A 14,351-nucleotide genomic window follows, 5' to 3' on the forward strand; every position below is an offset into this window, starting at 1 on the left:
CAACAGCACGATCTCAGCTCACAGCAACCTCCGCCTCCCAGGTTCAAGCAATTCTGCCTCAGCCTCCCAATTAGCTGGGACTACAGGCATGCGCCACCATACCCGGCTGTTTTTTGTATTTTTTAGCAGAAATGGGGTTTCTCCACGTTGGTCAGGCCGGTCTCAAACTCCCCATCTCAGATAATCCACCCGCCCCAGCTTCCCAAAGTGCTAGGATTACAAGCGTGAGCCACTGCGCCCGGCCCCTCAAACCACTTTTCCTCCCAGCATTCCCACCCACACCCAGTCATCAGGCCTGACCCTGGTTCACCCTTGCCTGTTCCCCAAAAAGGGCCAATCCCCAAGCCCCACCCATCCTGCCTCTCTCCATGTCACTCACATCACTGACCACGCCCACTGCAGATTACTAGAAAAGTGGCCTAGGCCACAGTCTCCTACTCAGTGGAACCCACAGTTGATTGGAGATTTGACCTGGGGAGCTAACCAGCAGGCAAATCACTGACCTCCCTCTCCCTCTTTCTTTTTTTTTTGGATGGAGTTTCACTCTTGTCGCCCAGGCCGGAGTGCAGGGATGCAATCTCAGCTCACTGAAACCTCCGCCTCCCGGGTTCAAGCAATTCTCCTGCCTCAGCCTCCCAAGTAGCTAGGATTACAGGGATTTGCCACTACTCCCAACTAATTTTTTGTATTTTTAGTAGAGACAGGGTTTCACCATGGTGGCATGGCTAGTCTCAAACTGCTGACCTCAGGTGATCCACCTGACTCGGCCTCCCAAAGTGTTGGATTTACAGGCATAAGCCTGGCCTTTTTTTTTTTTTTTTTTTTTTTTTAAATTCTTTTGAGACAGGATATCAACTCTGTCACCCAGGCTGGAGTGCAGTGGCACAATCGTGACCATAGCTCCCTGCAGTCTCAACTTCCCAGGCTCACGTGATCCTCCTGCCTCAGCCCCCTAACCACCAAGTAGCTGGGACTACAGGTACACGCCACCGCTCCTGGATAATTTTTGTATTTTTTGTAGAAATGGGGTTTCACAGCCAGGCGAGGTGGCTCATGCCTATAATCCCAGCATTTTGGGAGGCTGAGGTGGGTGGATCACCTGAGGTCAGGAGTTTGGGACAAGCCTGACCAACATGGTGAAACACCATCTCTACTAAAAATACAAAAATTAGCAGGGTGCAGTGGCAGGCACCTGTAATCCCAGCTACTCAGAAGGCTGAGGCAGGAGGATGGACCACTTGAACCCAGGAAGCAGAGGCTGCAGTGAGCCAAGATCGCACCATCACACTCCAGCCTGGAGGACAAGAAAGAGACTGAGTCTTTTAAAAAAAAAAAGGTGGGGGCCAGACTCGGCGGCTCACGCCTGTAATCTCAGCACTTTGGGAGGCCGAAGCGGACGGATCACGAGTTCAGCAGCTCAAGACCAGTCTGGCCAACATGGTGAAACCCCATCTCTATTAAAAATTTAAAAATTAACGCCGGGCACGGTGGCTCAAGCCTGTAATCCCAGCACTTTGGGAGGCCGAGGCGGGTGGATCACAAGGTTGAGAGATCGAGACCATCCTGGTCAACATGGTGAAACCCCGTCTCTACTAAAGATTCAAAAAATTAGCTGGGCATGGTGGCACGTGCCTGTCATCCCAGCCACTCAGGAGGCTGAGGCAGGAGAATTGCTTGAACCCAGGAGGCAGAGGTTGCGGTGAGCCGAGATCGCACCATTGCACTCCAGCCTGGGTAACAAGAGCGAAACTCCGTCTCAAAAAAAAAAAAAAAAAAAAAAAAATTTAAAAATTAGCCTGGCGTGGTGGTGCACACCTGTTGTCCCAGTTACCCGGGAGGCTGAGGCAGGAGAATTGCTTGAACCCAGGAGGTGGAGGTTTTAGTGAGCCAAGATCCCACCAGTGCACTCCAGCATGGGTAACAGAGCAAGCGCCATCTCAATAAAAAAAAAAAAAAAGTTAGCCGGGCATGATGGCTTTCGTCTATAATCCCAGCTACTCAGGAGACTGAGGAAGGAGAATCGCTTGAACGTGGGAAGCGGAGGTTGTAGTGTGCCGCGATCACACCACAGCACTCTAGCCTGGGCAACAGAGCAAGACTCCCTCTCAAAAAGAAAAAAAAGAAACAGGGTTTACCATGGCAGGCCAAATTCCAAGGTTCAAGCAATCTTCCTATCTCAGGCCCCAAAGTGTTGGGATTACAGGCGTGGGCCACCACACCCAGCCAGTGACCTCATCTTGGCCCTATAGGCTGAGCAGAACCAATCAGATTTTCTCCTGAGAATCTGCACTGTGACAAGCTAAGAAGTGTGGCGCAAGCAGTGGGGGTGTTAAGCCACTGAGCTAGAGATACTGAGACTCAGTATTAATGAGAAAGCTGCAGGGTCCCATTAACAGGGAGTCAGTCCCAGGAGAGAGGCTGTGGACAGAGTACCGTCCAGGCCTGGAACAATTCCCCAGTCACCTCCCTGCTGGCCAGGGGCTCAAAACGGCACAGAGCCTAAAGTCTTCCAGCAGCACCCATGGAACTCACCCCTGCATCCAAGTCCAACATGGCTGGGCCATGCCCACCTGCCCAGCCCAGCCCAGCCCCAGCGCTCTGTCCAGCCACTCAACGCCTGATGTTCCTGCACATCTCAAATACAGCATGCCTTCCCTCACCACAGGATCTTTGTACAGCTGTTTCCTCTGCTTGGACAGCCCCAACACCATACTCTTCTCTACCCAGTGAACTTTTTTTTTTTTTTTTTTTTTTTGAGACGGAGTCTTGCTCTGTCACCCAGGTTGGAGTGCAATGGCGTGATCTCTGCTCACTGCATATTCTGCCTCCCGGGTTCAAGCGATTCTCCTGCCTCAGTCTCCCAGGTAGCTGGGATTATGGGCACCCGTCACCACACCCAGCTAATTTTTCTATTTTTGGTAGAGACAGGGTTTCACCATGTTGGTCAGGCTGGGCTCGAACTCCTGACCTGTGATTGGCCTGCCTCGGCCTCCCAAAGTGCTGGGATTACAGGTGTGAGCCACTGTGCTCAGCAGCACTTTTTTTTTTTTTGAGACACAGTCTCACTCTGTCACCCAGACTGGAGCGCAGTGGCGCAATCTTGGCTCACTGCAAACTCCGCCTCCTGAATTTAAGCCATTCTCCTGCCTCAGCCTCCTAAGTAGCTGGGATTACAGGGGCCTGCCACCACACCCAGCTAATCTTTGTATTTTTAGTTGAGACGAGATTGCACCATGTTGGCCAGGCTGGTCTTGAACTCCTGACCTCAAGTGATCCACCCACCCTGACCTCCCAAAGTGCTGGGATTATAGATGTGAGCCACCATGCCCAGCCAACTTTTTTTTTTTGAGACAGGGTTTCACTCCAGTTACCCAGGTGGGAGTGCAATGGAGCAATCTCGGGTGATCCTCCTACCTCAGCCTCCTGAGTAGCTGGGAATGCAGGCATGTGCCACCATATCTGGCTACTTTTTTTGTATTTTTAGTAGAGATGGGGTTTGCCACGTTGACCAGGCTGGTGTCGAAACTCCTGAGCACAAGCAATCCACCGACCTCGGCCTCCCAAAGTGCTGGGATTCCAGGCAGGAGCCACACTGCGCCCGGCCTCCACCCCTTTTCCATGCTTGGAGTATACAGGCTGCCCAACCCTTACAACAACCCCAGCAACAGTCCCAGTTTACAGACGGGGAAGGAGAATGGGCTAGCCTGGCCCTATCAATGTGGCAGCTCATCCCCACAAGTGGTTCTTGAGCTTTTGAGATTGATTTTTTTTTTTTTTTTGAGACAGGATCACATTCTTTGTCACCCAGGCTGGAGTGCAGTGGCGTAATCATGGATCACTACAACCTCAACTTCCTGGGCTCAGGGGATCCTCCCACATCAGCCTCTCCAGTAGCTGGGACCACAGGCGAGCACCACCACGTCTCGTTAAGTTTTTCTGAATTTTGTATAGAGACCGGGTCTCACTATGTTGCCCAGGCTGATGTCAAACTCTTGGGCTCAAGTGGTCTGCCCGCCGCAACCTCCCAAAGTGCTGGGATTGCAGGATTGAGCCACCGTGCCCGGGATGGCAGACTTGAGCACTTGAAATGGGGCTGATCCAATGGATGTGTTCGATGAATATAAAGTATCCACAGGATTGGGCCGGGTTTGGTGGCTCACACCTGTAATCCCAGCACATTGGGAGGCCGGGGCAGGTAGATCACGAGGTCAGGAGTTTGTGACCAGCCTGTCCAATGTGGTAAAACCTCGTGTCTACTAAAAATACAAAAATTAGCTGGGTGTGGTGGCACATGCCTGTAGTCCCAGCTGCTCAGGAAACTGGGGCAGTAGAATCACTTTAACCCAGGAGGTGGAAGTTTCAGTGAGCCAAGATCGCAGCACTGCACTTCAGCCTGGGAGACAGAGCGAGACTAAGTCTAAAAAAAAAAGAAGGGATGGTATAAGAGAAAAAAATGTCCAGACAGAGTGGCTCACAGCGGCAGTCTCAGCACTTTGGGAGGCTGAGATGGGAGGACTGCTTGAGTCCAAGACTTCAAGACCAGCCTGGGCAACATAGTGAGACCCCAGTCTCTATTGAAGAAATAAAAAACCTTGGCCAGGTGCAGTGGCTCACGCCTGTAATCCCAGCACTCTGGGAGGCCAAGGCGGGTGGATCACGAGGTCAAGAGATCGAGACCATCCTGGTCAACATGGTGAAACCCCATCTCTACTAAAAATACAAAAAAATTAGCTGGGCGTGGTGGCGCGTGCCTGTCATCCCAGCTACTCAGGAGGCTGAGGCAGGAGAATTGCCTGAACCCAGGAAGCGGAGGTTGCGGTGAGCTGAGATCACACCATTGCACTCCAGCCTGGGTAACAAGAGCGAAACTCCGTCTCAAAAAAAAAAATAAATAAATAAATAAAAAACTTGCCAGCATGATGTTATATGCTTATAGTCCTAGTTACTTGGGATGCTGAGGAGGAAGGATTGCTTGAGCCCAGGAGTTTGAGGGTGCAGTGAGCTATGATCACGCCACTGCTCTCCAGCCTGGGTGACAGAGACTCTATCTCAAAAACACAACAACAACAACAAAAAATAAGAATAAATGGCAGAGATTTGAGTTAGGTTAAACAAAAGCTGAGCTCTTAACTACACCAGCAGCCTGCCCTGTCTCCAGGCCCAGAAATGAGTGCCCAAGGTCTGTGTGTGTGACTCAGGCGTGGGGCTTTGTCTCTCATTATAATGCACATGCAAGTTGTATTTTAAGCATCTGAGTCCTCGCCTGGCCCCTTCCCCTGCCCCGAGCCAGCTGGGAGGTGGTGTCAGATGGCCCTGGCTCCAATCCCAGGTTGGTACCGGCCAGCCGACAGACTCCCTTTCTCTGAACGTGAACTTCTCCATCTGTAAAATGGGGATGGTCAAGCACCCTGCCCCAGGGCCCTGTTCATGTGACCCAGTGGCGGGTCAGCTGCGTTAGACTAGAACGTACATGGTGCACGGCTGAGTCGGGATAAGAATATGGGTTCCCAGGCTGGGTACGGTGGCTCACGCCTGTAACCCCAGTACTTTGGGAGGCTGAGGCCGGCGGATCATGTCAGGAGATCAAGACCATCCTAGCTAACATGGTGAAACCCTATCTCTACTAAAAATACAAACAATTAGCCTGGTGTGGTGGCACACACCTGTAGTCCCAGCTACTCGGGAGGCTGAGGCAGCAGAATTGTTAGAACCAGGGAGGCGGAGGTTGCAGTGAGCTGAGATCACAGCAGGTGACAGAGCAAGACTCTGTCTCAAAAAAAAAAAAAAACAATATGTTCTTAGTGCCAGCAGAGCTGGGTGTGGATTCCGAGCTGCAGGATTCTGGGAAGGCTCCTTTACCTCTCTGTGCCTTGGTTTCCTTCCCTATAAAATGAGGATAATAGGCCGGGCACAGGGGCTCACTCCTGTAACCCCAGCACTTTGGGAAGCTGAGGCGGGCAGGTCACCTGAGGCCAGGAGTTTGAGATCAGCCTGGCCACAATGGTGAAACCCCGTCTCCACTAAAAATATAAAAATTAGTCGAGCGTTGGTGGGCTCCTCTGTAATCCCAGCTACTTGGGAGGCTGAGGCACAGGAATCTCTTGAACCACAGAGGTGGAAGTTGCACTGAGCTGAAATCACGCCGCTACACTCCAGCCTGGGCAACAGAGGGAGACCTAACCCAGTCAGGAGGATGTTTTACCTGTGTGAGCCTCAGTTTCCATCCCTGTAAAACGTTACTAGTAGTAGTCTCTATAATGATCTTCTTTTTTTTGATCAGACAGAGTTTTGCTCTTGCTGCCCAAGCTGGAATGCAGTGGTGCAATCTCACCTCACTACAATCTCTGCCTCCTGTGCTCAAGCGATTCTCTCACCTCAGCCTCCTGAGTAGCTGCGATTACAGGCGCCAGCCACCACACCCAGCTAATTTTTGTATTTTTAGTAGATATGGGATTTCACCCTGTTGGCCAGCCTGGTCTCAAACTCCTGACCTCAGGTGATCCACCTGCCTCCACCTTCCAAAGTGCTGGGATTACAGGCACCTGCCACCATGCCCAGCCAAGTTTATCTTTTTTTTTTTTTTTTTTTTTTTTTTTTTTGAGACAGGGTTTCGCTCTTGTTTACCCAGGCTGGAGTGCAATGGCGCGATCTCGGCTCACCGCAACCTCCGCCTCCTGGGTTCAGGCAATTCTGCTGCCTCAGCCTCCTGAGTAGCTGGGATTACAGGCACGCGCCACCATGCCCAGCTAATTTTTTGTATTTTTAGTAGAGACGGGGTTTCACCATGCTGACCAGGATGGTCTCGATCTCTTGACCTCGTGATCCACCCGCCTCAGCCTCCCAAAGTGCTGGGATTACAGGCTAGAGCCACCGCGCCCGGCTTTTATCTTTTTATATAAAAATAAAAATATAAAACTTGGAGATGGATTGTGGTGATGGTGGTTCAACAATGTCAATATTCTTTTTTTTTTTTTTTTCAAACAGAGTTTCACTCTTGTAGCCCAGCCGAGGCTGGAGTACAGTGGCACGATCTCAGCTCATTGCAACCTCTACCTCCCAGGTTCATGCAATTCTCCTGCCTCAGCCTCCTGAGTAGCTAGGATTACAAGCATGTACCACCATGCCCAGCTCATTTTTGTATTTTTAGTACAGATGGGATTTCACCATGTTGGCCAGGCTGGTCTCGAACTCCTGACCTCAGGCTATCTGCTAGCCTTGGCCTCCCAAAGTGCTGCAATTACTGGCCTGAGTCACTTCGCCTGGCATACGATGTTAACATCCTTAATGCCACTGAACTGTACACTTAAAACTGGTTAAAATGGGCTGGGTGCAGTGGCTCATGCCTGTAATCCCAGTACTTTGGGAGGCCAAGGCAGGCAGATCACCTGAGGACGGGAGTTCGGGACCAACCTGACCAACATAGAAAAACCCCCGTCTCTACTGAAAATACAAAAGTAGCTGGGCGCGGTGGCTCAAACCTATAATTCCACCACTCTGGGAGGCCGAGGCGGGCAGATCACTTGAGGTCAGGAGTTTGAGACCAGCCTGACCAACATGGAGAAACCCTGTCTCTACTAAAAACACAAAAAAATATTGGCCAGGTGTGGTGGCACATGCCTGTAATCCCAGCTACTCAGGAGGCTGAGTCAGGAGAATCGCTTGAACCTGGGAGGCAGAGGTTGCAGTAAGCCAAGATCTTGACATTACACTGCAGCCTGGGCAATAAGAGCAAAACTCCCATCTCCAAATAAATAAATAAACACAAAAGTAGCCAGGTGTGGTGGCACATGACTATAATCTCAGCTACTTGGGAGGCTGAGGCAGAAGAATCTCTTGAATCCCGTGAGGTAGAGGTTGCGGTGAGCCAAGATCTCCCCATTGCACTCCGGCCTGGGAAACAAGAGCGAAACTCCGTCTCAAAAAATAAAAAAAATGGTGTGGCCGGGCGCGGTGGCTCAAGCCTGTAATCCCAGCACTTTGGGAGGCCGAGGTGGGTGGATCACGAGGTCGAGAGATCGAGACCATCCTGGTCAACATGGTGAAACCCCATCTCTACTAAAAATACAAAAAATTAGCTGGGCATGGTGGCGTGTGCCTGTAATCCCAGCTACTCAGGAGGCTGAGGCAGGAGAATTGCCTGAACCCAGGAGGCGGAGGTTGCGGTGAGCCGAGATCGAGCCATTGCACTCCAGCCTGGGTAACAAGAGCGAAAGTCCGTCTCAAAAAAAACCAATAAAATAAAATAAAATAAAATAAAATAAAAATAAAAAAATGGTTAAAATAAAATGAAATCCTGAGTGCGACGTGCCCAAAATCCTGTTCCTCAGGAGGTACTAGACAGGGTCTCACTCTGTCACTGAGCTGCTTGTGCTGCGATGCGGTCACAGCTCACTGGAGCCTCAAACTCCCGGGCTCAAGTGATCCAGTCACCTTAGCCTCCCAAGTAGCTGAGACCATGCCTGGCTAACTTATTTATTGTTTTTGGTCAATGTGAGGGGTCTTGCTATTTGCACAGCTGGTCTCCAACTCCTGGCCTCAAGCGATCCTCCCACCTCGGCCTCTCCATGTTCTGGGATTCCAGGTGAGAGCCACCAAACCCAGCCAACACTCCTATCACTGCTGTTCACTCACCCCATTCCTCACCTATCCCAGGCTGACGGCTAAATTAATTTCCGTGATTTAAAGAAATCGTGCACATAAGCTGAAATAATACACACAGGGCATCAAGGGGACCAGGACGGCCATGGGATGCAGGAGGACCAGCGAGGGAAGGACACTCAAGACTGCAGGCGCTCGGAATGCCGGGCTGGGTCATGGGTGCTCATTCTAGCATTTCCCTACGTAACTTACAAAATCTCTTAGAAATGTTCTTTTGGCCGGGCATGAGACCAGCCTGGCCAACATGGTGAAGCCCAGTCTCTACTTAAAGACAAAAAACTAGCGTGGCGTGGTGGTGCACACCTGTAGTCCCAGCTACTCGGGAGGCTGAAGCAGAATTGCTTGAACCTGGGAGGCGGAAGTTACAGCAAGCCGAGACTGCGCCACTACACTCCAGCTTGGCGACACAGCGAGACTGGGTGAAGAAAAGAAAAAGAAAAAGAAAGAAAAGGAAAGAGTTCTTTTGGCCAGGTATGGTGGTGCATGCCTGCAATCCCAGCTCTTTGGGAAGCCAAGGCAGGAGGATCACCTGACCTCAGGAGTTCAAGATGAGCCTGGCCCAAAACAGTGAGGCCTTGTCAAGAAAGGGAAGGAAGGAAGGAAGGAAGGAGGAAAGGAGGGAGGGAGGGAGGGAAGGAAGGAGGGAGGGAGGGAGGGAGGCAGGCAGGCAGGAAGGAAGGAAGGAAAGAAGGAAGAAATGTTCTTTTGTAGGCATTACAAAGATAGTAAGGTACAAAAAGAGAAGACATGGTATCTGGGATTGGCAGGGTACAGCGCGGGACAGAAAATACTAAGGGAAATGTGATGATGTTGGAATCTGAGTAATGGGTACATGGCTCTATTTTTTTTTTTTTTTTTTTTTTTTGAGATGAAGTCTCGTTCTGTCACCCAGGCTGAAGTACAGTGGCGCAATCTCAGCTCGGTGCAGCCTCTGCCTCCCAGATTCAAGCAATTCTCCTGCCTCAGCCTCCCAAGTAGCTGGGAATACAGGGGCACACCACCACACCCGGCTAATTTTTTTTATTTTTGGTAGAGACAGGGTTTCGCCATGTTGGCCAGGCTGGTCTCGAACTCCTAACCTGAGATGATCTGCCCACCTCAGCCTCCCAAAGTGCTAGGATGACAGGTGTGAGCCACCGCGCCTGGCCAAGATTACAGTACCTGTCACACTGTACTCATGTACAAATCATCATCTTGTCTCATCATCAGTAGAATCAATGACAGTGACTGGCTTCCGTCCCACCATCAGGGTGAGAATGGGCTGACCCCCTGGGCACCTGCCCTGCCGCACGCCTGCGCAGAGCACTCCACGGGCAGCTGATGACACCTACCCCATCGAGCGCCTTGCACATTAATCCTCTGATCCAACTCTATCTGTCCCGTGACAGCAGAGACCAGCAAACCTTATTCATGATGCGCCAGAGCTATTTTTTGCCACTGAGGGCCAGCTAACTACCCAGCTCTCTGCCATATGGGAAAATCAGCCATACACATGTAAATGAATGGGCATGGTTGTGTGCCAATAAAACTTTATTTGCAAAAACAAGCAGTGGGCTGGATTTGGCCTAGGGGCCCTAGTTTTCCAACCCCTGCAGTAGAATAACTGGAAGCAGTGAACAGGCTGTTGTTGGTCTGCATTTACGTATTTAACGATTTAAGATAATTACCTAAAATACAGCCAGCCAGGCACAGTGGCTGACTCCTGTAATCCCTGCACTTTGGGAGGCTGAGGCAGGCAGATCACCTGAGGTCAGGAGTTCGAGACCAGCCTGGCCAACACGGTGAAAACCCGTTTCTACTGAAAATACAAAAATCAGCTGGGCATGGTGGTACGCGCCTGTAATCCCAGCTACTCAGGAAGCTGACGCAAGAGAATCGCTTGAACCCGGGAGGTGGAGTTTGTAGTGAGCCAAGGACTGAGCCACTGCACTCCAGCCTGAGTGACAAGAGCAAGACTCCATCTCAGACAAAAAAAAAAAAGATATAGCTTGATACACAGTAAGCATTCCCAAATGATTCACTTTTCTTGTTTGTTTGAGACAAGGTTTTGCTATGTTGCCTAGGCTGGTCTCAAACTCCCAAAGTGCTGAGATTACAGGTATAAGCCGCCGCGTCTGGCCCACTTCACTATTACACTTACGGGTTACGTGCGTGTGTATCTGCGGGTAGTCTAGGTCATGACTCACATTTCCATCACCGTGCCATAAATGGCAAAGCAGCCCGCCTCTCTTGGCTTGTCCATTAGACTAGAAGCTCCCTAAGGTCAGAAGCCCGTCTGCTTGTACATTACTGGTCTTTTATGCAGATACCACCCACAGCAGGGTATCTGCAGAAACATTAACGATCGCTTTACCTTATACACGGGTAACACATGTACAGACACGTATGCAAACAACATCTCTGAGGCCGGCAGGTCCTCGCCATCTCTACGGCCCCGTCACACTGTGAATTCCAAGGGCGCCCAGCCATTCTGCCTCAGCCATGTCTAGATCTGCAGGTCCCAACACAAGCCTGCCATTCAGCAGGCGCTCAACAAACACTCAAAAGACCCAGACCATCAGGCCCGGTTTCTGGAGAAGGCTGGGACTCACCTTGAGGGAAGGGATGTCCTCGGCGCGGATGACAAACTCGTCCCGCTCCCGGAAGATGCCTTCTCCCCCACTCTCGCCGGCCTCCTCATCGGTCTCCCCACACACCGCCGCCGTCTCCTGCTTCTTGGCCAGGTGCAGGGGCCGGGTGTCCGGCAGCTCAGGGTCTTCGGGGGACGGAGCGGCGGCTGGCTCCTCGGGAGGGGCAGCCGGTGGGGCCACGGCTGGCGGGGGTGGCGGTGGAGGCGAGGGCACGGCTGGTGGAGGTGGTGGTGGTGGTGGTGGTGGTGGTGGCAGCGGCGGTGGTGAGCTGGGCGTGGGGGCCACCAGTGGGGGTGGCGAGGGCAGGGCCGGCTGTGGCGGCGGAGGCGGTGGCGGAGGCTGAGGCTGAGGCTGAGGAGTTGGGGCAGGAGGTGGAGTGGGTGGGGGTTTCTCCTCCAGCAGCGGGGGCTCTGGGGGAGACAGGGGTATCAGGCCTGGACGTTATTCATCATTCCTGGCACCTTTCCTCTTGTGCCTTAAACACCGCTTTCTGTACCAAGAGCCCCTCTGTCCGTATCTGCCACTGAGCTCTCCCCAGTGGTCCTTCTACCCTACCAGAGTCTCTCCAGAGACCCACTCTGCCTCCGGTGGCTATGAAGGAGACCTGCCTCCCATCCCTTATGCTCTTCTCAGTCCTGAAATGTCTTTGTGTTCTCAAATCCCTTGTCTGGCTTTTTTTTTTTTTTTTTTTTGAGATGGAGTCTGTGGCTCAGGCTGGAGTGCAGTGGTGCTATCTCAGCTCACCGCAACCTCAGCCTCCAGGGTTAAAGCCATTTTCCTGCCTCAGCTTCCAAAGTAGCTGGGATTACAGGGACTTAACACCACACTCGGCAATTTTTTTTTTTTTTTTTTTTTTTAAGTAGATACATGGTTTCACCATGCTTGCCAGCCTGGTCTCGAACTCCCGACCTCAGGCAATCCACTTGTCTCAGCCTCCCAAAGTACTAGGATTATAGGTGTGAGTCACGATGCCCGGCCAACCTTGTCTAGCTCTTAACTTCTCTTCCTGAATGCCCCTCCCAACTCGTAAATCATCACCTCCCTACCTCTACTTTCTCACCTCCTCTTCCTCCAAGGCCTCATCCCTCCAAGCCCATCTTTGCCCTTTCCTTGGCCAGCTTACCAGTGTGCAGACTGCTAACCCCTCCCCTGTCCGCCAGCTCCCTTCTTTAGGCCTTTTAAGAACCTCATAGGGGTCAGGCACAGTGGCTCACGCCTGTAATCCCAGCACTTTGGGAAGCCAAGGGGGGTGGATCACTTGAGGTCAGGAGTTTGAGACCAGCCTGGCCAACACGGTAAAACTCCATCTCTCCCAAAAATATTTTTAAAAACTAGCCAAGTGTTGTAGCACGTGCCTGCAATCCCGGCTACTTGGGAGGCTAAGGCAGGAGAATAGTTTGAACCCAGAAGGAAGAGGTTGCAGTGAGCCAAGACGGTGCCACTGTAATCTAGCCTGGGCGACAGACTGAGACTCTGTCTTTAAAAAAAAAAAAAAGTTCTGGCGTGGTGGCTCACACCTGTAATCCCAACACTTTGGGAGGCGGAGACAGGCGGATTACGAGAGCAGGAGTTTGAGACCAGCCTGGCCAACATAATGAAACCCCATCTGTACTAAAAATATAAAAGTTAGCCAGGCATGGTAGCAACGCCTGTCGGCTGAGGCAGGAGAATTGCTTGAACCTGAGAGGCAGAGGTTTCGACGAGCCAAGATTGCACCACTGCATTCCAGCCTGGGCAACAGAGCGAGACTCTGACTAAAAATAAAAAGAACCCCATAGGGTCTTTTTGTTTTGTTTCTTTTTTTTGTTTGAGAAAGGATCTTGATCCCTCGCCCAGGCTGGAGTACCGTGGCTTGACCATGGCTCACTGCAGCCTCAACCTCCTGGGCTCAAGTGATCCTCCTGTCTCAGCCTCCCAAAATGCTGGGATTACAGGTGTGACCCGCTGTGCTCAGCTTGTCATGGTTTTTTTTTCTTGTTTTTGAACGCTCCCCTCTAACTCCCTGAGATCTCTCCTGACCCATGAAACTGCTGCCTCTCCATCCCTTTCCTTAGCCACGGCCCCTCCCAGCCCTCCAAAGACTCTCTCAGCCTGGCTGTTCTGTCCTGCAATGACCCTGGCAGCTTCGGCCTCACCCATCTCACCTCTCCACTCCCCATTCCCCACCTTTCTTTTTGTTTTTGTTTTTGTTTTTGAGATGCAGTTTTGCTCTTGCTGCCCAGGCAGGAGTGCCATGGCTCACCGCAACCTCCACCTCCCGGGTTCAAGCGATTCTCCTGCCTCAGCCTCTGGAGTAACCGGGATTACAGGCACCCACCACCACATCTGGCTAATTTTTATATTTTTAGTGGAGAAGGGGTTTCACCATGTTGGCCAGGCTGGTCTGGAACTCCCAACCTCAGGTGATCCACCCAGCTCAGCCTCACAAAATGCTGGGATCACAGGCGTCAGCCACCGTCTCCGGCCCATTCCCTACCTTTCTACACCCCTCAAAAGCCCTCTTCATTCCCCAAGACCCCTCTCTGCCCTCCTGTAAGCCCCACCTCTCAACTCCCAATGGCTCTGTTTCCAATGTCCCTTGTGTCCAAAGGCAGAGCGTAACCCAAACCCTGTGCCCCCAGCCTCCCCTTTCACCCGCACCCCCAGGACCCAACGCCCTCCCCAAGTCTTTCTCTGCCCCCGGACACTTTTCTGTCCCTGCACACACGGCTGACTCCGAGCCCTCCTTAGTTCCCACAGCCCACCATTTTAGAACCTGAGTAGCCCTCTCCTTCCCTGTGATTTGTCACCTGCTCTGTCTCCCTGTACTCTCCAGGGTCTGCCTCGAGGCCCCTCGTACTCCACTTAGCACCTCTAAGAAACCAGAAAAAGATGCACCTTCCTCAAAACACTTGTGTACCCCCAATCAGGAAAGTCCCTTCACAAACAGGCAAGTTTAGTCCATCTACATCAATGGTGTCTCTCTCTTTTTTTTTTTTGAGACAGAGTTTCGCTCTTGTTACCCAGGCTGGAGTGCAATGGCGCGATCTCGGCTCACCGCAACCTCCGCCTCCTGGGTTCAAG

The 14,351-nt window shown here is 51.7% G+C and overlaps 1 protein-coding gene across 1 annotated transcript in view; it reads right to left on the reverse strand.

The window, feature by feature from the left end:
- Positions 1–14,351, reverse strand: part of PRR12 (proline rich 12) — a 39,457-nt gene that overhangs the window by 15,201 nt on the left and 9,905 nt on the right. The window contains exon 6 of the mRNA XM_039466857.2: positions 11,250–11,698. Within this exon, the coding sequence (XP_039322791.2) occupies positions 11,250–11,698 (449 nt within the window). The remainder of the gene's footprint in view (positions 1–11,249; positions 11,699–14,351) is intronic.

This window comes from Saimiri boliviensis, chromosome 14 (genome assembly GCF_048565385.1).
Source record: "Saimiri boliviensis isolate mSaiBol1 chromosome 14, mSaiBol1.pri, whole genome shotgun sequence".
NCBI lineage: Eukaryota > Metazoa > Chordata > Mammalia > Primates > Cebidae > Saimiri > Saimiri boliviensis.